This window comes from Carassius gibelio, chromosome B3, assembly GCF_023724105.1.
Source record: "Carassius gibelio isolate Cgi1373 ecotype wild population from Czech Republic chromosome B3, carGib1.2-hapl.c, whole genome shotgun sequence".
In the NCBI taxonomy this organism is placed as follows: Eukaryota; Metazoa; Chordata; class Actinopteri; order Cypriniformes; family Cyprinidae; genus Carassius; species Carassius gibelio.
Genome location: NC_068398.1, coordinates 37,601,512 through 37,628,740, shown reverse-complemented (window position 1 = coordinate 37,628,740; position 27,229 = coordinate 37,601,512). Strand labels below are relative to the sequence as shown.

Below are 27,229 nucleotides of genomic sequence, written 5' to 3'. Positions count from 1 at the left end.
CCACCTTCTCTTGTCCGATGGTTTGAGGAATATATCTTCCAGAATCCGGGATTAAGATTTAGGAGCTTTTTTTTTATTCCACCTCCTTTCCTGAAAGTCTGTCTTGCAGAATTGACTAAAAATTAATCTTCACATTAATTCCTAATTATTTTGCAATTCTTTTTGTCAGTTCTTCTTGACCTGTTTTTTTCTTCTTCTTTTCTGACCTCATGACCCAGTCAGCATTTTTTGTACAATGGCCAAGTCTTAACTTATCAATTTCTGTATTGCATTTGTGTTTGATATTTCTCACAGGCTTTACAGAGTTAAAACTCTTTTTTTAGCGCATTTCATCTGTAAAAGAAAACATGCCCAATAATTCTGCACACATGAATATAAGGAGTTTTTCTCTTCCAGCTTTCCTGGACTATTGTATAGCACTCATAAATGATTAAATAAAAAATAATGGTAGTTATTAAGATTGATATGGTTTGGAATTGGTAAAATGTGCTTGGAAAAAAATCACAATAAAACAATGTTTTAATGTTTAAGTTTGGAATATTAACTGACATGAATGAATGCTATATAAATATTGTTCATGTTAACATAATGTTTAGAAATGAAATATTATTGTAAAGTGTCACTAAAGTTATATATATTGTTCTGTGAATGTGATTTTAAAGTCTTGATGATTCGGATTAACCCTTTAACTGCAATATCCTTTAAAACCTCACTGCCAGAGGGATATTGTGAATGCATGTGCCCGCTGGGCACAGTTTACCTGATGCCACCGGGGTGGCGATGGCATTGGTGGCTTGAGCCCGCCATCGCTGCTTGCAGCTATATTTCTTCTTCTTATTATTATTTTTTTTATTTTTTATTAAACCTTCCGGGGGTTTTTGGAGGCCTTAACATGCTCAAAAACTCTTGAAAATTGGCACACACATTGGAATCTGCGGCCATCAGGACGCCACAGAGACTGGGACCCGGGCGTGGCACAGGGGCTCTACAGCGCCCCCTGGAACACAGTCAGAAATCTTGAACCATAGCTCACACACACTTTCATGTATTTATATGAAACTCAGTACACTTATAGATCTCATTGAGCCGAACAACTTTCGCACTCTATGTCATATGCTCCGCCCAACAGGAAGTCAGCTATTTAGGGCTGTTTATAAAAAGCATGCTCTGGAATTTGATATACTTGTCATAGGTCTTTTACTTGATTGCCACCAAACTCGGTCAACATGATCTCAAGACATTGGGGATGAAAAATTGCGAGGGGATTTTTGATATCTCGAACGGTTTGCCCGTGGCGAGGCGTTGAAATTATGGCGAGAAATGAGAAACAGGAAATGTCTAATAACATCCACATACATTTCCTGAATTTGATCAAACTTCATTGGTTTGTTCGTTGTATGATACTGATCGTATATATGTGACTATTAAGAGTCAACGTTATAGCGCCACCAACTGGCAGCAGGAAGTGTGTCATTTTCCAAATGCTTTGAATTCAGCATCTTATTTTTACTCTATTTACTTAAAACTTCATCAGAATAATGACAAAACATGGCCGATGTAAATCTGTTGTGGGGATATTGATATCTGATATAGTGTTGCCATGGCAACGTGTCAAACTTGAATGTTCTGTTATGGTGAGTTTGAGGCAGACAACAAGCTCAGATTTACATGAAACTCAAAACACATATCAGTATTAGTGATAGCTAGACAATGGCAAAAGCTTTTAAAAGGGCGTGAAGGAGGCACTCTATAGCGCCACCTTTTGTCAAAAGTGGGGGGGTTAGTTTTAGCTACAGACACCAAACTTGGTACATAAATTGTTCTTTTCAAGACGGACAACTTTCTAATTCACAGTCATCAGCTACGACCAACAGGAAGTCGGCTATTTTGATTTGAATATTTAAATTGAGCTCTGATTTAATGCATACTCCTCACAGGAAATGTTCACTATACTCACCAAACTTTGTCTACATGTTGAAAAAACATTGAGGAACTTAAATTGCGAACGGATTTTGGTTAGCTTGAACGGTTTTGACGTGGTGATTTTTTGAAATGACAGTAAAAAGGGAATCATTAATTGTCTTGTATTTTTAAATTGCAGCTTCCAAACACTTAAAAAAAAAAACATACAGAGATCAAATCATTCTGAGGACATATGCATAGTTTCATGACTTTACAACACTGTATGACTAAAAGAAAGTAAAAAAAACTGTCAGACATCTCAACTCACTCTGTCCCTCTGTTTGAGGAATGTATGTGTGCTGACTGAGTGTGTGTGTGTGTGTGTCTGTGAGTGGGGGATGGGCATGAGCTGAGTGGCAGACACAATGAGAGAGAGAAAGAGAGAGAGAGAGAGAGAGAGAGACTTAATCATCTCTTTAATCACCAGAAAAAAATGTATTTTAAATTGTTATTTTTTGTTGCTTTTGCTAACATTGCTGTTTTCATTACAGCTTAAGAAATCTCTTAGGCCTTATCCTTTTCTGACAGTTTCAGGAATTAAAAACAAAATTCTAAAAATACTTATTTGTGCTGCAAATAATAATTTCAATCTCATTTGATACTGACCTATTCCATCCTGTGACATGACATTTATCTTAATTTACATAATCTCATGGATGTAACAGTAAAACTGTTCAGTTCACAGATCAAGACTAAGCTGTAATGCAAGCAGAACTTTAACAAATGCTTATAAGTCATTAAAGGATTTTATAACACTGTAAAATAATGTCTAATTTGTTAACATTAGTAAATGCATTGGTAACACTTTATAATAACTGCACTCATTAGTAAATAGTCAGTTCATGCTTTATAAAGTCTTGTCCCAACTTAAATAGTCATTAATAAGCAGCTTATAAATACAGCTATAAATAGCTTGATCTTGGTTTATAAGCACATTTATTAAAAAGGAGAGTAAAGGGTCAGTTATCTTCCTATGAAAAATAAAAAAAATGAAAATAAACAAACAACAACACAGATTGATACAGAACTCAGAAATTTTATTGTGGATTTATGATCAAATCAGCCTGTAAATGAATCATACTCCTCCAAGAAGACAAAAGTAGTTCACACCAAACTTTTTCAACATGATGCCAATATACTGAAGATGTTAAATTGCGAATGGGTTTAGGATACCTTAAATGGTGTGGCCATACCGATTTATTAAAGTAACATAAAAAAATACAATAGTTATTTTACTATATCTTTAACATTCTTCATTCCAACTCTTCATAATTTTTTATATACGTAGAAGTCATCATTTGAAAGAAGCACAGCAAGTTTCATAGCTTTATCATTTTCAAGAGCCAGCTTAAAATTAAAACTATCATAACATATAAATCAAGCTTGCAATTCTTAGTACCAATAATGGCCACCAGATGGCGCTATATGATTACTTTTAAATAATTATTGTAGAAACAAGTATGATTTAAATCATTTATAGAAATCTTTCAAAGAAAAATAATATGTATTTTAGTGATAAAATGACCCTCACTTAATTAGAATAATATGCTGAAGTATTGTGAAATACTGTATATTAAGAATAATTCTTTATAGGCTTTATGGACAGATAAGTTTGGAGTGACTCTTGTAGGATCAGCACCACATCCTCTTTTACCACTGTTTAAAGAATTTATCTTACAGAACAGGTGCGAATTAATTTTGGATAGCTTGAATGGTTTTGTCATGGTGATTTTTTGAAATAATAGTAAAAAAGGAACCAGTAAATGTCTTTTATTTTTTTAAGTGCAAGTTCTAAACAATTCAACAAAATGTACACATAGAAGACAAGTCATGCTGAGGAAATATGCATAGTTTCATGACTATACAACACTATATGGATGATAGAAAATTAAAAAACTACCATACATCTGATGTCACTCTGTCCCTCTGGGTAATGTGTATGTGTGTGTGTGTGTTTGTGTGTTAAGTGTGTGTGTGTTAAGTGTGTGTGCTGAGTTTGTGTGAATGTGTGGGAGAGGGGATGGGCTTGGTGTCAGAGAGAGAGAGAGAGGGAGACTTAATCATCTCTTTAATCACCAGCAGAAAAAAAGCAATTTTGTGTTGTTGTTGTTTTTTCATCATTACAGCTTAAAAAATATCTTAGGCCTCAACATCAACTGTTGCTAGCCTACTCCCAAAATTAATAGTCATTAGTAAGCATTTTATAAATACAGCTATAATTAAATTGTTCATGGTTTATATGCACATTTATTTTGAGGAGATTAAAGGCTGTAATCTTCCTAAAAAAAAATTTAAAAAAATAAAAATAAAAAAATAAACAAACACAGAACTCAGAAACATTTATTTCAAGATGCAATAAAAGAAAACTGTACACTATATATATATATATATATATATATATATATCAATCAATCAATCACCTTTATTTATATAGTGCTTTAAACAAAATACATTGCGCCAAAGCACTGAACAACATTCATTTGGAAAACAGTGTCTCAATAATGCAAAATGATAGTTAAAGGCAGTTCATCATTGAATTCATTGATGTCATCTCTGTTCAGTTGAAATAGTGTCTGTTTTAATTTGCAATCAAGTCAACGATATCGCTGTAGATGAAGTGACCCCAACTAAGCAAGCCAGAGGCGACAGCGGCAAGGAACCGAAACTCCATCGGTGACAGAATGGAGAAAAAAACCTTGGGAGAAACCAGGCTCAGTTGGGGGGCCAGTTCTCCTCTGACCAGACGAAACCAGTAGTTCAATTCCAGGCTGCAGCAAAGTCAGATTGTGCAGAAGAATCATCTGTTTCCTGTGGTCTTGTCCTGGTGCTCCTCTGAGACAAGGTCTTTACAGGGGATCTGTATCTGGGGCTCTAGTTGTCCTGGTCTCCGCTGTCTTTCAGGGCAGTAGAGGTCCTTTCTAGGTGCTGATCCACCATCTGGTCTGGATACGTACTGGATCCGGGTGACTGCAGTGACCCTCTGATCTGGACACAGACTGGATCTGGTGGCCACGGTGACCTCGGAACAAGAGAGAAACAGACAAATATTAGCGTAGATGCCATTCTTCTAATGATGTAGAAAGTACGGTGTTATGTGAAGTGTTCCGGTTCCAGTTTACCTAATTAATGCAGCCTAATAATCCTTTAACGGATTTGGATATTAAAAGCATATTAGTATGTTATGTGTATGCCAGGTTAAAGAGATGGGTCTTTAATCTAGATTTAAACTGCAAGAGTGTGTCTGCCTCCCGAACAATGTTAGGTAGGTTATTCCAGAGTTTAGGCGCCAAATAGGAAAAGGATCTGCCGCCCGCAGTTGATTTTGATATTCTAGGTATTATCAAATTGCCTGAGTTTTGAGAACGTAGCGGACGTAGAGGAGTATAATGTAAAAGGAGCTCATTCAAATACTGAGGTGCTAAACCATTCAGGGCTTTATAAGTAATAAGCAATATTTTAAAATCTATACGATGTTTGATAGGGAGCCAGTGCAGTGTGGACAGGACCGGGCTAATATGGTCATACTTCCTGGTTCTAGTAAGAACTCTTGCTGCTGCATTTTGGACTAGCTGTAGTTTGTTTACCAAGCGTGCAGAACAACCACCCAATAAAGCATTACATTAGTCTAACCTTGAAGTCATAAATGCATGGAATAACATTTCTGCATTTGACATTGAGAGCATAGGCCGTAATTTAGATATATTTTTGAGATGGAAAAATGCAGTTTTACAAATGCTAGAAACGTGGCTTTCTAAGGAAAGATTGCGATCAAGTAGAACACCTAGGTTCCTAACTGATGACGAAGAATTGACAGAGCAACCATCAAGTCTTAGACAGTGTTCTAGGTTATTACAAGTAGAGTTTTTAGGCCCTATGATTAACACCTCTGTTTTTTCTGAATTTAGCAGTAAGAAATTACTCGTCATCCAATTTTTTATATCGACTATGCATTCCATTAGTTTTTCAAATTGGTGTGTTTCACCGGGCTGCGAGGAAATATAGAGCTGCGTATCATCAGCATAACAGTGAAAGCTAACACCATGTTTCCTGATGATATCTCCCAAGGGTAACATATAAAGCGTGAAGAGTAGCGGCCCTAGAACTGAGCCTTGAGGTACTCCATACTGCACTTGTGATCGATATGATACATCTTCATTCACTGCTACGAACTGATGGCGGTCATATAAGTACGATTTAAACCATGCTAATGCACTTCCACTGATGCCAACAAAGTGTACAAGTCTATGCAAAAGAATGTTGTGGTCAATTGTGTCAAACGCAGCACTAAGATCCAATAAAACTAATAGAGAGATACACCCACGATCAGATGATAAGAGCAGATCATTTGTAACTCTAAGGAGAGCAGTTTCAGTACTATGATACGGTCTAAATCCTGACTGGAAATCCTCACATATACCATTTTTCTCTAAGAAGGAATATAATTGTGAGGATACCACCTTTTCTAGTATCTTGGACAGAAAAGGGAGATTCGAGATTGGTCTATAATTAACTAGTTCTCTGGGGTCAAGTTGTGGCTTTTTTATGAGAGGCTTAATAACAGCCAGTTTGAAGGTTTTGGGGACATGTCCTAATAACAATGAGGAATTAATAATAGTCAGAAGAGGACCTATGACTTCTGGAAGCACCTCTATTAAGAGCTTAGATGGTATAGGGTCTAACATACATGTTGTAAGTTTAGATGATTTAACAAGTTTATACAATTCTTCCTCTCCTATAGTAGAGAATGAGTGGAACTGTTCCTCAGGGGGTCTATAGTGCACTGTCTGATGCGAAACTGTAGCTGACGGCTGAATGGTTGCAATTTTATCTCTAATAGTATCGATTTTAGAAGTAAAGTAGTTCATAAAGTCATTACTGCTGTGGTGTTGGGAAATGTCAACACTTGTTGAGGCTTTATTTTTCGTTAATTTAGCCACTGTATTGAATAAATACCTAGGGTTATGTTTGTTTTCTTCTAAAAGAGAAGAAAAGTAATCAGATCTAGCAGTTTTTAATGCTTTTCGGTAGGATATGCTACTTTCCCGCCAAGCAATACGAAATACCTCTAGTTTTGTTTTCCTCCAGCTGCGCTCCATTTTTCGGGCTGCTCTCTTTAGGGTGCGAGTATGCTCATTATACCATGGTGTCAAACTGTTTTCCTTAACCTTTCTTAAGCGTAAAGGAGCAACTGTATTTAAAGTGCTAGAAAAGAGAGAGTCCATAGTTTCTGTTACATCATCAAGTTGTTCTGAGGTTTTGGATATGCTAAGGAATTCGGATACATCAGGAAGATAACTTAAAAAGCAGTCTTTTGTGGTAGAAGTGATGGTTCTTCGATACTTGTAACAAGAAGTAGAATTTACAATTTTGGCTATATGAAGTTTACACAGAACTAAATAATGATCTGAGATATCATCACTTGGCTGAATAATTTCAACACTATCAACATCAATTCCATGTGACAGTATTAAATCTAGAGTATGATTTCGACAATGAGTAGGTCCTGAAACGTGTTGTCTAACACCAATAGAGTTCAGAATGTCTATAAATGCTGATCCCAATACATCTTTTTCATTATCGACATGGATATTAAAATCACCAACTATTAAGACTTTATCTGCAGCCAGAACTAACTCGGATGTAAAATCACCAAACTCTTTAATAAAGTCTGTATGGTGCCCTGGTGGCCTGTATACAGTAGCCAGTACAAACATAACAGGGGATTTATCATTAACATTGGTTTCTCTGGATAATGTTATATGAAGCACCATTACTTCAAACGAGTTATACTTGAAGCCTGCCCTCTGAGAAATCCTGAAAACGTTATTATAAATTGAAGCAACACCTCCCCCTTTGCCTTTTAGACGCGGCTCGTGTTTATAACAATAATCTTGGGGGGTGGACTCATTTAAAATAATGTAATCATCAGGTTTTAGCCAAGTTTCTGTCAAACAGAGCACATCTATATTATGATCAGTTATCATATTATTTACAAAAAGTGTTTTCGTAGAAATGGATCTGATATTCAATAAGCCAATCTTTATCATTTGTTTATCCATATTGCATTTGTTTTTTATTTGTTGAACCTCAATTAAATTGTTAACCTTAACTTGGTTTGGACGTTTTTTGTATTTTCTAGTTCGTGGAACAGACACAGTCTCTATAGTGTGATATCTAGGTGAAAGAGTCTCTATGTGCTGAGAATTAACTGACCTCTGTGACGGGAGGCAGCTAGCAGACGGTCGGTTTAGCCAGTCTGTCTGCTTCCTGACCTGGGCCCCAGTTAGTCAAGTATAAACACTAAGACTATTTGCCATATTTCTAGACAGAAGAGTGGCGCCACCCCAGGAGGGATGAAGACCATCTCTTTTAAACAGGTCAGGTCTGCCCCAAAATATATATATATACATACATACATACATACATACATACATATATATATATATATATATATATATATATATATATATATATATATACAATTGCATAAGTTTATATTTAATTTTTTTTATCAAGTGTACAGCTAATAATAATAATAATAATAATAATGCATTTTATTTAAGGCGCCTTTCAAACCACTCAAGGTCACCGTACAACAAGTAACAACAGTAACAATATTAAAACAAAAAATAACAGCAAATAACAATGTCAGTAAAAAAACACAATAATATTAGAATAGCACAACATATTGTGGAATACTATATTAAGACTTTATATATAGGCTTTATGAACAGATAGGTTTTGAGAGATTCTTGAAGTACTAGCATCACCTCCTCTTGTATGATGGTTTGAGGAATATATTTTCCAGATAGTACCGCCGCTCCCTATATGCAGAATACGCAGTCTTCGTAGGGCACCAACTCCCAGAGGGGGCACCATCCCAGTAGCTCAAAAAAAATAAAACATGCGCCATTCTCCCATCCACGCTCGCGACCGCTCTGACATTTGCGGATGAATGTTCGTAATTGATGGATGGACATCTATGCCCGGGTAAAAGACATCAGCAATCCGGCACAGAGAAAAGAAAAATAAAGTAAAAAAACAAAACAAAAACAGGCATAACCGGATTAACCCTTTAACTGCCATATCCCTTAAAATTTGATTGCCAGAGGGTTACTGTAAATGCTCATGCCCGCTGGGCACAGTTTTCCCGATGCCACCGGGGTGGTGTTGCACTGACGGCTTGAGCCCGCCATCGCTGCTTGCAGGTATATTTATTATTATTATTATTTATTTTTTTTCTAACGTTACGGAGGCTTTTGGGGCCCTTAACATGCTTAAAAAGTCTTGAAAATTGGCACACACCTTGGAACCTGCGGCCATTAGGGCCGGGCAGAGACTGATACACGGGTGTGGCACAGGGGCTCTACAGCGCCCCCTGGAATATGGAGGGCCATATATCATACATACTTGTACGTAGACGTACTAAACTCGGTACACATATAGAACTCATCAATACAAACAACTTTCGTTTTGCATATCATAGGCTCCGCCCAACAGGAAGTTGGCTATTTAGGGTTTATTATTCATATTTGTCATCAAAGTTGTGGGGGCTTTTGGAGTCTTTAACATACTCAAAAACTATGGCGTTTATTCAGTCTCAAAACTCGCGCACATAAAATCTAGGCGCGTGCACAGGATACGAGGGCAAAGAACAGCATCCGCGCGCAAAATGCCATCCTCGCGCGGGCGCATTTCTGCACCGCGAACGCACAGAAAGTATCCGCGCGCGTTTCTGCTCCACGCGCACAAATACTGTCTTGCGAGCACGGGGCTGTGACGCACTCTCGCTCGTTCGGCTATCAAGATGAAATTTTAGACTTTGGAGGCGGGGCCAGTGGCTGATGTCTCCGCTCATTTGATTGGTCACTTTCAACATACAGTCACCTTCAGTCTCCCACCTCTCTCTTTTACCCGCCGTTTTTGAGGGGAAGGAATCAGCCAAGATGTCTGAGAAAAAAGAGGTAAAATGAGGAATAATCTCTATAGTTTAAAATCTATATAAAAATATAGACCTAATGCATACCCAGATAGCAAACCGACGTAAAATCAACACAAACGATTTTGATCCAGCATCCTTTTGCGCATCGAAGTAGGCCTACTGTTGAACTGACGTCAGGCGCACCATTGAGGCCTAATGGAAAATCGACACAATTAACTTAGTTTGTTTACCTTAAAGGCTGCAATACACTACATGACTTTTGCTGAGGCTTAGTATAGATCACACTTCTATGATCTACGAATAAACTGGGTCAAGCGCCTCGCGTTGTGTTTGCACTAGGTAGAGCGCATGTGTATGTTTGGGATCTCGCATATTGATGTGTCATATGTGATATCTGACATATGAGTAAACTATCTGCCTATTAATGCTTATACTTAGTTTAACAACTTAAATTATACACAGTTTATCAGTATTTTTAAGAATAAGAATTTTTAAGAATAATTAAGATAAATGTGGGTATGTACAGATTAGGTATTAGATAGAAAACAGAATTTATGTTTCTAGGTTTACCTATTCCACAAAATGATCAACTTATGTTAGGTTAATTTATAAAATAATGTTATGTGTATATGATAGGAAGAGTTGCAGGATGCTGCACGGCGGGTGGTGTCCCTGCTGCAGAATGCCCTGTCTCAGCCAGCACCTAGAGAAAGTGAGGATTGTTGTTATTGTCACCTTAATATTGTTTACAAGCAATTATTTTTAATATTCTTATGATGGGCAATATTTTATATACTCTGTTATTCATTTATTGTCTTTGTTTGAATGGCAAATTTGTGGTTTTGCTGGTTTCTCATAAGGAGTTTCTGCAGAATCTGCAAACCAGAGGCATACTGGTAATGCCATTGAGCAGAACATGACAAGGTTTGTCATATTCAGGCAATAGAGCTTGACAGTGCTGTTTTTTTTTTTCATCATTACAAAATCTTTTTTTTTTAATGTTGTGCGCTTAACATTGTTTGTCTCTTAATGCATCTTACCCTGTCTCATCTCTTATTTTACTCTTCTATAGATCCTTCCCAGGGCTGTTTGGGAAGACTTTTACCAAAAGAAAATCAGCGGGGAAAAAGAGAACAAATTCTGCTCTTAACATAAAAAGCCTCAGTAGTACCATCAAATGCTTCCCGATTCAGTTCTACTTAGTGAACAAATATGTGGAGAAGACACCCACAAACATTGAAGAATTAAACCTTCTTCAGGCAGGGATGGGCCGGAGAACAATTGCTGTAATGGAAGATGCTGACCATTCATGGGTAGGTTTTCTTTAACACTATGCACATTTAACATTTAATAAATTAGCATACGCTTTTATCCAAAGAAACTTACAAATGAGAACAATAAAAGCAATCAAACCAGCAATAGGGCAGAAATATGCAAGTACCGTGAGTCGTGTCCACCCACAGCTAGTCCAGCACAGTACATGTAGCAAAACTTTTATTTTGTTTTTTTGAAATAGACATATAGACTAGTAAGTGTTAGTATTAATGGGTCAAGTGTTAACGAAAAAGATGTGTCTTTAGCCATTTCTTGAAGATGGGGGACGATAATACCTAAACTTAACATCTACCTTACTAACTATTAATTAAGCAGTAATTAGGAGTTTATTGAGGCAAAAGTTGTAGTTAATGGTTAGTTAATAGTGAGAATTGGACCCTAATCTAAATTGTGACTGCTTTTTAAAATTTAAAAAGATTAAAAAGAAAAATTAGGGTGATTATGAATAATTATGAATAATTTATTGCCATTGTGTGAATATGTAATCCTGTAATCAAAAAAGTAACTGTAGTCTGATTACAGGTATTTTAATGTAATATAATCTATTTCCAAGAACTTGATGTTTGGAATCCAGTGTTTCCCACATAAGTTTTGTGTTATCTGTGGTGGGTGGACAACTGGACATTATACACAGGCTTTTCTTTAACAGAAAACTTATATTAATTATACACAGCTGTCCAGAAAACTTGAGGAGACATACACTAAAATGGCTGATTTGAAAGGGGCATGGATGTTGTACAAGGCTGTTGGTAAGATAATTAATTTTCCTATCTTTATGTACATTGTCTATCAGCAAATTTACTTTACTTAAAATTGTACAATATTAAATGTTTGTTTATTTTTTCTTGTAGGGGGATGTGGACAAAGAAAATTGTGTATTGTGCCCCCTGAGGCAGAAGGTTATTCGGGTATTTACCTAAATTCAGTTGCACGTGGGAAGTCAACTCTGTTCATAGTACCAGTGCAAGGAGCACTTGATTTGACACCACTTCCTTACTCTTCAAAGGAGTTCGAAAAAATGCCAAAAGCAACATGCCATTCGTGCTTAGAAAACATGCCAGTCCAGTTATTAGCCGCACATGTGGCATCTTGTGAGACAGTGAAGGTCTCAACTGACTCCGATGAACAGGCAGGAATATTTTACCCAGAACAATTGCTCTAAATAAATGAATTAATCAGATTTTATTTGTCCTTTGGCTAATATGTTTGTTTTGTTTATTTGTTTGTTTTCTTGCAGACTGAACATTTCCCGGGGTCACCAGATAATGAAGACCTGCCATCAACCAGTCTTGCCATTGACATTATGCCATTCATTGACAACTCTCCAGATGGCACTCCCAATATTGGCCTGTCTGTGACAGTAAGTTGTTAGAAACTCAAATATAAAGTCTGATATATGTTCCAAATTAGATCATATTTACTGTTAAAAGTTTATTGTTCATAATAGTTACACTCTAATTTGTTTTATCACTCATCTTACTTTTAAAGGACTCCACAGATTTAGATCTTCCTTCATGTGTCAAGGTTCCTGACGTCCAAGTAAGAAAAAAAATGGTCCATGTCCAAGGCATGCAATGAATACAATTTTCCTTACAATAAACTAAATTGTAGTTTAGTTTAAACTAAAAATAAACTTTGGCCACCTTTTCAATGCCTTTGTTAATTAGTTATAACAAAATTATGTTAACATTAACTATTTTACTTGTGAATGTGATATTAAAAGCAATAAAAAGAGTCTAAAAGGCCCAGTAACATCTTCTGGACCAAGTAGTTAGACTGATGAAGGAAACGGCTGACAAAAATAACGACTTTATAATAATTTCTTCACGTCTGTGCCATGATCTTTAGTTTAGGACTTCCCTCAGGCAAAATATTTGGTGTGTACAATATAAAAAAATTTATTAATACTGGGCTACATTTTAGACGGCTTGTCCAATTTGTGAGCGGTTTTACCCCAGTGACTTTGTTGAAATCCATGCAAGCATCTGTGGTGAAAGGTATTTCTCAATTTTCTCATGCATTATCATCTTCTGAAGCATAATTTCAAGTATCAAACAGTTGTTTTATCCTGTTATGCTGAAATACAGACTATCTCAATCTTTTAGTATGACTAAAGCATGTATTCCAACAGATCTTATGATGAAACAGAGACCATCAACTTAGATAAAGAAACTGATGGAACAGAGAAATGGCCCCAAAAACGATTTAAGGCACATCAAGAGATTAAAAGGTACTTTCAAAATAAAGCTTTCTTCAGAAAGTTTTATTAATTTGACAGTAATGATATGAAATTTCCCTAACTTCTATTTTTTTTCCTTCCCAATATTAAGCATTGCTGATGTCATCAAAATCCTTACTGAAAGGATGGATGAAACCAGCATCTTCAGCATTTGTGTTACAAGGGATCAGATGCTTGAAAGAGGCTTAAAACAGTGGCAGCGACAGAAAAAATCTTCACCAAAAAATCCCCTTAGAGTTTCTTTTATTGGAGAGGCTGGCATTGACAATGGGGCTCTGAGGAAGGAATTTTTAACCGGTATGGCTTTTTTTGTTTGTTATCTACCAAGAGCAGAATTATGCAGTTTATTTTTTTTATGTTCTCTATTTCCATATTCTGAAAAGAAATGATGGCAGGAATAGAGAAGCGGTTCTTTGAGGGAGGGGATAACGGCAAAAACCCCAAGTATTCAATGACGGACATGGACAAACACAATTTCAAGTAGGTTATAAAAATTGTAAATAGAAATTACATAGTGACACTTTTCTATATACCGAATCCATGTTAGCCAAGCATTTCACACTGACTGTTCACATGCATACAGATACTTGCATTACAAGAAGTGTGTTGTTTTAAAAAGACTAACATTAGATGGACTATATGTAATGAGTTTTACATACAAGTAGGGGTGTAACGATTCCCTCATGCCACGATTCGATACATATCAATACTGAACTCATGATATGATGCTATTGCGATACCCGAAGTAATATAATCTAAACACAGTCCAGCGGGGGCAGGGGGACGGGGGAGCAATCTGATTACCCTAAAACTCTGTAAACTCTGTAAAAACAATTCTTACACAATAATTTTCATTTTGGTGAACTATACACAATACATAGTTGCAATTTTTTGTGTGATATATTGTGACAATATATTTTTACACCCCTACATTACAAAACATGTTTCAGATTATTGTACTTATCTCTCAAAAGTAACCTCCCTACTCACTCATTCTGATATTGCTACCCAATGTTGCAGTAATATATTTGTTGGATTGTAGGAATATTGGAGAATTGTTTGCTGTCAGCATCGCACAGGAAGCGATAACTGAAAATGACATTACAGACCCTGAACTCATGGAACTAATAAAAGAGGTAATTCATTAAAATGTGAAAAAATTGCATTGCGAATCATAATTTAATGTTTAGGTGGCAAATGTTAAAATATCATCATTATTAATTCCATACTTTCGGTCCATAATGATACGTAGTTTCAAAATAACAAAAAGGACCCTTTTTCTTGTAAACTTAATTTAAAGTCTCTTATTTCAGGTGGAAGTTTAAGTGTGGTTTTGTGTGTTTTAAAGATTAATGCAGCTGACAATGCAACCCTGATGGTGTGCACAGACAGGATTTTGTCATGTGGATACACAGGGGCAGTGTCCATACAAAGAAGGGAAGACATTGTGCGGTAGGACATTTCCTTTAATTTTAATTCAAATTCTAGAATTGGCCTTTTATTTATTTATTTATTTATTTTTAACTTTTTGTTACAGCTCTGTAGTTCTGCACGCTACAGTGAGGTTACTTCCCATGCTGCAACAAATCTGCTCTGGAATGAAACTGTATGGGCTCCTCAGCTTGGTCCAGCAAGAAGCGGAGATCTGTAGACAGCTGTTTGTTCCAGGATCTTTTTGCAAGGCAAGCAATTAAAATACCGTCCATTATAAAATCTGCATTGAATAATTTTTACCAAAACTTTTTTATTATTTTTTTTTTAACACTGGATGACTTTCTTCTCTTTTGCAAACTTCAGGTGGATGCCGATTTTCTAGTAAAGTCACTTTCACCAATCTTCAGTGAAAAGGGTACAATGAGGCGTCAGAGAGAGTCCAGAGTGGTCAACTTTTTGCAGGACTTTGTACAGGACATGGAGGATGAAGGTGAATAATTTGTACAAATTAATGTTACCATACTAAATTAGAGAACACTAAAGGCACCAATATACTCACAACAAAGTTTTTTCCCGTTATTCGTTTAGAGGTAAAACGAAGTTCGAAATACACAAGCAGCGATATACCTCTGAACACACCTACCTATTACATAATCGCCACGTCAATCAACACAATGTTAAGGAGTAGCAACATTTTACAGTCTTACAGTTACAACCGGCCCTTTGAGGGCAGCCATAATGCTGAAGTGGCCCTCACTGAAAAATTAGTTTGACACCCCCGAGCTATACAGTAGAAACTTAGTAGGATTAGTGGTTATATCAGTAGTTGTAGTAAACACTTGTGTTAAAAGTAAATTAGTTTCTAATTTTACTTTGTAATAGAAGTAATGTTTTCCTGTTTCATAGCAAACAAGGAGCTATAACTTGATTATCTTATATTGGCAAGTTATGATGCTTTTAATCATCCTTTAAATGAACTTTGTTCACAATGATTTTATATAACTTTTTCAGAAGAGGGCAACAGAGGAGACATGCCTGAAGAGAAGGGTGAAGATGAAGATGTTAAGGCAGAAACACGTATCAATGACATGAACATTAATGTTGGCAGGTTCTGCCAGTGGCTGACAGGACAGGCTCATGTTCCACTAATTCATGCAGACCGTGAAAATTTCAAAATTGTCATGGAATTTGACCATGACTGTCATGTGCGCTATGGTACACATAGTATATGCTATCCTGTGGTTAATTCTTGTTCCCGCTCAGTGACATTCCCAGTTACACACCTGACGACTTATGCAGAGTTCAAAAGTGTTATCTCTCAGGCCATTGTCCATGGGTATGAATTTGGCCGCTGTTAGAAAGGAAGTGAGTTGGAGAATTCACCTTCTCATTGTTCAGGTTTATTCTAAAGACACTTGTCAGGTACAGAAGGTATAAAATGATAAAATTGATGTCTGCAAAGTTCCAGAACAATTTTAAAGGGTTAATTCACCCAAAAATTCTGTCATTCATTACTCACCCTCATGTTGTTCCAAACCTGTAAGACTTTATTCATCTTCAGAACACAAATGGAAGACCTTTTTGATGAGATCTGAGAGATTTCTGTCACTCTATAGACCAGGGGTGGCCAACCCTGGTCCTGGAGAGCTTCAGTCCTGCAGAGTTTAGCTCCAACCCTCATAAAAACTCACCTGCCTGTAGCTTTCTAGCAACCTTTCAGACCTTGATTATCTTGTTCAGGTGTGTTTGATTAGGGTTGGAGCTGAACTCTGCAGGACTGAGGCTCTCCTGGACCAGGGTTGGCCACCCCTGCTATAGACAGTCAACACAACTACTGCTTTCAAGCCCCAGAAAGGTAGTAAAGACATCATTAACGTAATCCATGTGACTCCAGTGATTAATAAAACCTTAATTTTATGAATCAACTTGAGTACTTTGTGCAAAAAACTATTTACCACTTCATTTGCAAAATATCTCCAACATGCAATAAGTCTATTTTTGTGTCAACTAGGGCTGGGCGATATATCGCATGACATTGTTATGCGCATCTCGTCAGTAAAGCCGGTTCCTTGATGAGTAGTAAATCGCCATCACCTGCTTTCAGATGGAGCGGCATTCCCTACACAGAACCGTAGTTCACTGACAAGCTGAGCCATATCACATTAATTATCGCAGGCCGTGATAATTAATGTGAAAGTCTTACGGGTTTGGAGCGACATGAGGGTGAATAATTAACGACAGAATTTTCATGTTTGAGTATGCATTCATAAAACCTTGTAGTTTTTAGTAGTACTTTATTAGTGTTAAGGAGTGTTGTATCAAGTATGCAGTATCAATGCTTTCTTACATTTCTGATACTTTCCATGCACATTTTTGAAATTCAGAAGCATTTCAAATACATGAATTACAAATCGTTACCTGTTAAATGTATTGAAATTGTGCAATAAAAAAATGTTAAAAGAAAAAAAGTGTTTGCAATATTTCAAATATACATTACAAAACTGTTGTTCAAACACAGACAAACTAAAAGACTGCTAAGGCAAAATTCCTTAGCATGTATGTGATCGTTAACTAGAGGACCTAAACGAGGCAACGTGTTTGCAATGATTGGAACATCAGACCTGAAGAGGTTAACTGTGTGTCCGCAGCCGTTTTATGTGTTGATAGCAGAGAATGTATAGCTCTTCATCAGTAATGTTTGGATCAGCTTGATCAACCAAAGATTGGAGTTCCGTCATCTCCTCTTCAGTCAGAGGGCACTCGTATTCAGGCACTATAACACCAGTTTCTGAGTCAGGGCCATCAAAGTCAACAGCGGTGTCCCAGTCAATGTCTGGCTCTTGAAGGTCCTATGAATGCATCAAGGCAAGCTGTTAGTAAATCTGGTCCCAAGTCTTATAAATTTTCTTTAGAAAAAAAAAAAAAAAAACACTTACTGCAAAGTTCTCTGAATGTACATTGGTGTTTAGCATCCGAGTAATTTCCCAAATCTGTGTCGGACTCCGGTTTCCCTCAGTACGTAGTGGATGGTGGTTCCAGCCTTCAGTGAATATCTCCAAGTCTCTTTTGAGTCTTGGAAGAATTGCATAATGCACACAGAATATGTCATCTGTACATGAAATGTCCAAGAGGTCATCTTCTTCAAGGGAGTGCAGAAGATTGTAGTACTTCGATGATACTGAGATCCACACATCTCGCCATAATCGTTCTATCCTACAGAGGATTAAAACAAAATTATCTTGAGTACAGTGTAAGAAAACAACATTGTGCCAAAGTCAAGCAGGCAATACATTTCTAATTGGAAAACTATGTTGGTGCATCACATGGTGTAATTGTGTTGTGCCATGTCATACCTGGCTAGCACCCAATCTTGGAAGTGGTAAAACCATATATACTGTGTTTAAAGAACTTAGTGAGATTATGAAAATGTGGCGTTAATAATAGTAGTTTAAAGTAAATATCTGGGTGACAAACAGGTAAAATGTTACAGTTTCTGGTTAACAAAAAAGACAATGCATAGGACATTGGCCAGATTTCTCAAGTTCTATTATGCAATTTCTTAGTCATGTGCCAAGATGCGTTAAATGGTTATGAGTATTTTATACTACTTAGTCTTAGAGCATCAAATACATAATTGATATTAGGTTTATTTATTCCACTACTAATACAAGATTGCAGTAAACAAATCTGTTGTATTAACACTTATTTTATGGAGAACAAGACAGGTGAAGACGCATTATTTCAAGGGATAGTTCACCCAAAAATTTTAATTCTGTCATTTACTCACCCTCAAGTTGTTTCAAACCTGTATGAATTTATTTATTCTGCTGAACAAGAAAGCAAAATTAAAAAAAAACTATGCAAGTCAATGGGGTACATCAACCGTTTGGTTGCCCACATTCTTCAAAATATCTTCTTTTGTGTTCAGCAGAAGAAAGAAATTCATACAGGTTTGAAACAACTTGAGGGTGAGTAAATGACAGAATTTAAATTTTTGGGTGAACTATTACTTTAAGGGAAGCAGTACTTAAAGTCAAGCCAAGTCACCTTTATTTATATAGTGCTTTTTACAGATTGTTTCAAAACAGCTTTACAGTGATAACAGGAAATTAATGCAACTCTTTTTTGTTTGTCATGTGTATAACATACCTATGAGGACGAGTATGAATATCAGGAAAAAACTATGCAAGTTAAGAAATGAATTGTACCTTTGGTTGTGCACACTTTTTCCCGAGATGAAGCTTCCCCGATCAGTGCCACGGACAGTGAACATAAACCGGGCAATGTCCACGTTCTCCACTCCCTGGTCAGCTCTTACCCTGAAATCACAGTAATTATGGTACCAATTAGGCCTAACTGAACTACTTATTTATATTTTTGATGATGGTTCTGTAACTTCTTAGTTTAATAAACACAACCCTCAAGAAGTAGTCAATATTGATAAATTGATAAATGTCATCCAATATAAACCCACAACCAAGGACGATGAGTGTGTACAGTGGGATGAGTGTGTAAACAGAATAATTATTTTGTAATGACATTTTGCTTTTAGGAAACTACGCTCAAGTAAAGTGTCAGATTAATCTAAATTTTTCCATGTAAGATGAAGCTCATATTAAACAATTTGAATTTTCCCAGCCTATTTACCTACAGTACATAGATAACACTGTAGCTTTTTAACTTTCTAAAATACACTACCTTGAAGGTAAACCATGCAGGTGAGTTGCCTCAAGGAAGAAGTGAAATGCCGTTGATGCACAGTTATTTGTGGCTGCATTCAAGTACATTATCTACAAAAGAAACATTTTAAACAATTAAAGGGCATCAAAGTTAAAACTGATAGGGTTCCTTCTCAGGAAGCATGAGTATGCTCAGCAAGCAAAGCACACTGACCAAGTTCTATTATGAAATTTGTTTGTTGTGTGCCTTTTACTTAAAGGTAAATTATGTAAACTTTGTATGCAGTTTTGTTTATTAACCGGTTGAGTGCCAATGCATCTTGCGGGAACATGATTGTAGCCGGAGCTACTTCTCTCTGTTTATGTCTATAGACTTTCAATGAATTTAAGGTCTGAGCATTACAAGCGTTATATTTAAAAAGTTATGTAAAAATCTTTATTCTTAAGAATGTTTACCAAAGGCACAAAGTCTATGCTGGTATAGCCCGTGTTCAACATGTGGTATTACTAAAATGTTAAAAACCAGCAGCAGCTAGTTACCTTCCTGGAGAAACCATCCACTCCTCCAAATATCACAATGTTGTATCTAGAAAGCAATTGGGCATAAAATATCATATTAAAACAATGTCAATGTGTATTATGAAATCCAAAATGAAGTAGCCATCCAGTACTTTAGATTAATTAACTTCAAATAAACTTGATTTTAATACAAACCTGATTAACTTGTGGTTTGTGTCCACATGTACCAGAGACAAGGGTCCTGGTACAGAGTAAACTCTGCGTACAACACAGCCAAGACTTGACAGCCTTGAGATGATGCCCACAGAATCAACCCTATGCATGGAGGCTGCAATTCTTCTCCACTGAACCCTATGGCCTATTGACTCCAGTCTCCCTCTGACCATCCTGTAGCCAGCGTTTGGTAAATTATTCTTGATTGAAGCAACCAAACCGTCAAGTTCATCATCACTGATGGAACTATACGTGTTCCTGACAGAGAGCTCGTACTCTTCCATTCGTCTGAAGACTGTGCTTCTTGAAACACCCATCAGTTTAGCTATGCAAGACACAGGAAGTCGAGTATGGAGCATTTCTTTCAAGCATTGTTCTCCAATCAAAATTTTGGGTCGCCCTGTGGTACCAGCAGCAACTTCCACCGTGAAACATGTGTCTGGATGTTCCAGTTGTGCCTTCACAAGGTCAAAGAGATCTTGCAAAGCCTGGGTGATAGCAGGATGTACTTCTACATGATTGGATAGGGCATGCAGAAGATACAGCTCCTGACGACAAACAAATTCGAAGTAATCCAAATTCAGTGGTGTTGTGTTGAATCCCAGTTCTATTTTATGCAAAAGCCTTTGATAAATGTGATGTCTTAGCTGTTGCAAGACAGAACAAAGTATAGTTAATATTGTCTCATGGTCTCACACACACAAACCACCGTTTAAAACTTGTCGAAAAAAAAATTTATCACGAAAATAATGTATGTATTTTTCCCAATTAGCATTCGCAGGTTTGTACGCTAATAATTTTACCAATCAACAAATTACTGCATTTCTAAAGCTAGCTACCCCTTTGGTAAAACCGCTAAATGTAAATTTCCAGTTATTTAAATATAACAGTTTTAGCTAAAGGGTAGCTAGCTTTAGCAAATTTCTGGAGGGCAGAAAACTTCTGCTATTAGTTTTACTAACGATAAAAATATAGCTAACTTGCAAAATTACAGTGCATACAGGAAACAAAATCAAAATCATCAAATAATATTACAATGCGATCTCTGAAAGATGATTTGTGACTTACTTGTTCCGACATGATGGTCCATGAAAATCTTTCTTCTCTCAACCTCTCATCTTCTCTTGACTGCACCTGATCGGTGTTGAAAGTGACCAATCAAATGAGTGGAGAACGGAGACATCGAGACATCAGCCACTGGCCCCGCCTCCAAAGTCTCAAATTTCATCTTGATAGCCGAACGAGCGAGAGTGCGTCACAGCTCCGTGCTCGCGAGACAGTATTTGTGCGTGCGCGTGGAGCAGAAACGCGCGCGGATACTTTCTGAGCGCTCGCGGAGCAGAAACGCGCGCGGATACTTTCTGAGCGCTCGCGGTGCAGAAATGCGCCCGCGCGAGGATGGCATTTTGCGCGCGGATGCTGTTCTTTGCCCTCGTATCCTGTGCACGCGCCTAGATTTTATGTGCGCGAGTTTTGAGACTGAATAAACGCCATAAAAAACTCTTGAAAATTTGCACACACCTTTGGATCTGTGGCCTTTAGGAGCCTGCAGAGGTTGGGACCCGGGAGTGGCACAGGGGCTCTACGGCGCCCCCTGGAACACAGTCATAAATATTGATGTATAGCTCACACATACTTGCACGTATTAATATGAAACTCAGTACACATATAGATCTCATCGTGCCGAACAACTTGCGTATTGCATGTCATAGGCTCCGCCCAACAGGAAGTCAGCTATTTAGAGTTATGTAAAAAGCGCATGCTCTGGAATTTGATATACTTGTCATAGGTTTTTTACTCGATTGCCACCAAACTCGGTCAACATGATCTCAAGACATTGGGGATGAAAAATTGCCAGGGGATTTTTGATATCTCGAACGGTTTGCTCGTAGCGAGGCGTTGAATTTATGGCGAGAATTGAGAAACAGGAAGTGTCTAATACCATCCACATACATTTCCTAATTTTAATCAAACTTCATCAGATTATTCATTGTATGATGTCGATCGCATATATGTGACTATTAGGAGTCAAAGTTATAGCGCCACCAACTGGCAGCAGGAAGTGTGTCATTTTCAAAATGCTTTGAATTCAGCATCTTATTTTTACTCGATTTGCTTCAAACTTCATCAGAATAATGTTAAAACACAGCCGATATAAATCTGCTGGGGGGATATTGATATCTAAAAATATTGTTGCCGTGGCAACATGTCAAACTGGAATACTTCTCAGGTGATTTTGAGGCATATAACATGCTTAGAATTTCATCAAACTCAGAACACATATCAGTATTAGTGACAGCTAGACACTGGCAAAAGTTCATAAGAGGGCGTGGAAGAGGCACTCTATAGCGCCACCTTTTGTCAAAAGTGGGGGGGTTAGTTTTAGCTACAGACACCAAACTCAGTACAAAAATTGTTCTTATCAAGACGGACAACTTTCTAATTCACAGTCATCAGCTACGACCAACAGGAAGTCGGCTATTTTGATTTGAATGTGGATTATTTTTTACATTTAGCCGTGAATTAATGCATACTGCTCAGAGGAGAGTAACACTATACACACCAAACTTGGTCTACATGTTGAAAAAACATTGAGGAACTTTAATTGCCAACGGATTTTGGATAGCTTGAACGGTTTTGACGTGGTGATTTTTTTAAATGACAATAAAGATGGAATTATTAATTTTCCTGCATTTTTAAATTCCAAACACTTCAAAACTTTTTTCATACAGAAAAAAATTCATTCTGAGTAAATATGGATAGTTTCATGACTTTACAACACTGTATGGATAACAGAAAATTAAAAAACTGTCAGACATCTCATCTCACTCTGTCCCTCTGTTTGAGTTTTATGTGCTGAGACTTACATTGTCTGAGAGAAATGCGCCCCTACAGGTGCAATTCCTGAAAAGGAAATTCGACTGAAAGGGAGGAGACTCTCTTTTGGTTTCACTTTTAAATCGGTTAAAATACAAATAAATACTTGGATTTAGTTCACACTGACAAGCTAAACCAACATATATGATTATTACCGGGTCAGGGCTCATTAATAATTGATGTGTGGTCAGTGATACGTGATACTTGTTAGAGTAAAATAATAAATAAATAAATACGTACACACATTAAAAAGCAGCCAAGATGAATGAGTTTCCTTTTTTATATGTAGATTAAAATTGAAGACAGAAGTATCACATTTATTAAAAAGGAGAGTAAAGGGTCAGTTATCTTCCTATGAAAAATAAAAAAATGAAAATAAACAAACAACAACACAGATTGATACAGAACTCAGAAATTTTATTGTGGATTTATGATCAAATCAGCCTGTAAATGAATTAATACTCCAAGAAGACACAAGTAGTACACACCAAACTTTTTCAACATGATGCCAATATACTGAAGATGTTAAATTGTGAATGGGTTTAGGATACCTTAAATGGTGTGGCCATACCGATTTATTAAAGTAACATAAAAAAATACAATAGTTATTTTACTATATCTTTAACATTCTTCATTCCAACTCTTCATAATTTTTTATATACGTAGAAGTCATCATTTGAAGGAAGCACAGTAAGTTTCATAGCTTTATCATTTTCAAAAGCCAGCTTAAAATTAAAACTATCATAACATATAAATCAAGCTTGCAATTCTTAGTACCAATAATGGCCACCAGATGAAGCTATATGATTACTTTTAAATAATTATTGTAGAAACAAGTATGATTTAAATCATTTATAGAAATCTTTCAAGGAAAAATTATATGTATTTTACTGATAAAATGACCCTCACTTAATTAGAATAATATGCTGAAGTATTGTGAAATACTGTGTATTAAGAATAATTCTTTATAGGCTTTATGGACAGATAAGTTTGGAGTGACTCTTGAAGGATCAGCACCACATCCTCTTTTACCACTGTTTAAAGAATTTATCTTACAGAACAGGTGCGAATGAATTTTGGATAGCTTGAATGGTTTTGTCATGGTGATTTTTTGAAATAACAGTAAAAAAGGAACCAGTAAATGTCTTTTATTTTTTTAAGTGCAGCTTCTAAACACTTCAACAAAATGTACACATAGAAGACAAGTCATTCTGAGGAAATATGCATAGTTTCATGACTATACAACACTATATGGATGATAGAAAATTAAAAAACTACCATACATCTGATGTCACTCTGTCCCTCTGTCACTGTGGGTAATGTGTGTGTGTGTGTGTGTGTGTGTGTTTGTGTGTTAAGTGTGTGTGTGTTAAGTGTGTGTGCTGAGTTTGTGTGAATGTGTGGGAGAGGGGATGGGCTTGGTGTCAGAGAGAGAGAGAGAGAGGGAGGGAGAATTAATCATCTCTTTAATCACCAGCAGAAAAAAAAGCAATTTTGTGTTGTTGTTTTTTTCATCATTACAGCTTAAGAAATATCTTAGGCCTCAACATCAATTGTTGCTGCTTTATATAGCCTTCTCCCAAAATTAATAGTCATTAGTAAGCATTTTATAAATACAGCTATAATTAAATTGTTCATGGTTTATATGCACATTTATTTTGAGGAGATTAAAGGCTGTAATCTTCCTAAAAAAAAATAAAAATAAAAAAAATAAACAAACACAGAACTCAGAAACATTTATTTCAAGATGCAATAAAAGAAAACTGTACACTATATATATATATATATATATATATATATATATATATATATATATATATATATATATATATATAATTGCATAAGTTTATATTTAATTTTTATTTATCAAGTGTACAGCTAATAATAATAATAATAATAATGCATTTTATTTAAGGCGCCTTTCAAACCACTCAAGGTCACCGTACAACAAGTAACAACAGTAACAATATTAAAACAAAAAATAACAGCAAATAACAATGTCAATAAAAAAACACAATAATATTAGAATAGCACAACATATTGTGGAATACTATATTAAGACTTTATATATAGGCTTTATGAACAGATAGGTTTTGAGAGATTCTTGAAGTACTAGCATCACCTCCTCTTGTACAACGGTTTGAGGAATATATCTTCCAGATAGTACCGCCGCTCCCTATATGCAGAATACGCAGTCTTCGTAGGGCACCAACTCCCAGAGGGGGCACCATCCCAGTAGCTCAAAAAAAATAAAACATGCGCCATTCTCCCATCCGCGCTCGCGACCGCTCGGACATTTGCGGAAGAATGTTCGTAATTGATGGATGGACATCTATGCCCGGGTAAAAGACATCAGCAATCCGGCACAGAGAAAAGAAAAATAAAGTAAAAAACAAAACAAAAACAGGCATAAAGTTGGCTTGACATTGGACATTCGAGAGTCTCAAATTTAGGGACCGTCTCTAAAGTTACATGTGATATTGTTATACACTTTTCTAACGTCAGTAGCATTTGAAGAGAATGACTTACAGTCATAAAAACAACTGTAATTGTTCATCTAGGTGACAGCTATAATGCACCATTAAATTGAATCTTTGATATTTATTAAAACAAACTGTAAGTAATATGTAAATTATGCTACTTTTTCACATGGGCTCAAAAGCAAATTTGAAGCTCAGTAGCATTTGAGGAGAGGGACTTGCAGTCATAAACCAATTGTAATGTGTTCATTTAGGTGTCAGCTACGATGGACACCTTATACATTTTATATATATATTAAAATAAAGTGTTACTAAAGTTATATATATTGTTCTGTGTATGTGATTTCAAAGTCTAGATGGGTCGGATTAACCCATTAACTGCCATATCCCTTAAAATTTGATTGCCAGAGGGTTACTGTAAATGCTTATGCCCGCTGGGCACAGTTTTCCCGATGCCACCGGGGTGGCGTTGCACTGACGGCTTGAGCCCGCCATCGCTGCTTGCAGCTATATTTAGGGCTCAAGCCTGGAGGGCGAGAGCCCTATTGTTTTCCTTAGGATTATTTTTTTTTATTATTTTTTTTTTTTCTAACGTTACGGGGGCTTTTGGGGTCCTTAACATGCTCGAAAACTCTTGAAAATTGGCACACACCTTGGAACCTGCGGCCATTAGGGCCGGGCAGAGACTGATACACGGGCGTGGCACAGGGGCTCTACAGCGCCCCCTGGAATATGGAGGGCCATATATCATACATACTTGCACGTAGACACACGAAACTCGGTACACATGTAGATCTCATCAAACCAAACAACTTTCGTACTGCATGTCAAAGGCTCCGCCCAACAGGAAGTTGGCTATTTTGGGTTTAGTAGTCATATTTTTCTTCAAAGTTGTGGGGGCTTTTGGAGTCCTTAACATACTCAAAAACTCTTGAAAATTTGCGCACACTTTGGAATCTGTAGCCTTTAGGAGCATGCAGAGGCTGGGACCCGGGCGTGGCACAGGGGCTCTATGGCGCCCCCTGGAACATAGTCAGAAATGATGTATAGCTCACACATACTTGCACATATTGATATGAAACTTAGTACACATATAGATCTCATAGTGCCGAACAACTTTCGTATTGCATGTCATAGGCTCCGCCCAACAGGAAGTCAGCTATTTAGAGTTATGTAAAAAGCGCATGCTCTGGAATTTGAAATACTTGTCATAGGTTTTTTTGCAGATTGCCACCAAACTCGGTCAATATGATCTCAAGACATTGGGGATGAAAAATTGCCAGGGGATTTTTGATATCTCGAATGGTTTGCTCGTGGCGAGGTGTTGAAATTATGGCGAGAAATGAGAAACAGGAAGTGTCTAATACCATCCACATACATTTCCTGATTTTAATAAAACTTCATCAGATTATTCGTTGTATGATGTCGATCGCATATATGTGACTGTAAGGAGTCAAAATTATAGCGCCACCAACTGGCAGCAGGAAGTGTGTCATTTTCAAAATGCTTTGAATTCAGCATCTTATATTTACTCGATTTGCTTCAAACT

At 36.7% G+C, this 27,229-nt stretch overlaps 2 protein-coding genes across 2 annotated transcripts in view; both read right to left on the bottom strand.

Annotated features, from left to right (window-relative positions):
* The window catches only part of LOC127953399 (zinc finger protein 271-like), a 281,640-nt gene that overhangs the window by 154,462 nt on the left and 99,949 nt on the right, over positions 1-27,229 (bottom strand). The gene's annotated exons all lie outside the window — the stretch shown is intronic.
* Positions 17,543-20,987, bottom strand: LOC127953035 (uncharacterized). Its single transcript, XM_052551928.1, has 6 exons — positions 20,306-20,987; positions 20,132-20,177; positions 19,611-19,702; positions 19,121-19,231; positions 17,843-18,125; positions 17,543-17,761 (listed from the first exon to the last, which is right to left on the bottom strand). Exons 1-6 carry the CDS (start codon positions 20,680-20,682, stop codon positions 17,543-17,545), a joined length of 1,128 nt encoding a protein of 375 aa, XP_052407888.1. The 5' UTR covers positions 20,683-20,987.

Coding starts and splice junctions, on each gene's coding strand:
- LOC127953035 (XM_052551928.1), bottom strand. CDS start 20,682: ATGCTCCATACTCGACTTCCTGTGTCTTGCATAGCTAAACTGATGGGT. Junction 19,703..20,131: donor TGGATGGTTTCTCCAGGAAG/GTAACTAGCTGC, acceptor TTTCTTTTGTAG/ATAATGTACTTGAATGCAGC. Junction 17,762..17,842: donor CAGAGAACTTTGCAGTAAGT/GTTTTTTTTTTT, acceptor ATGCATTCATAG/GACCTTCAAGAGCCAGACAT.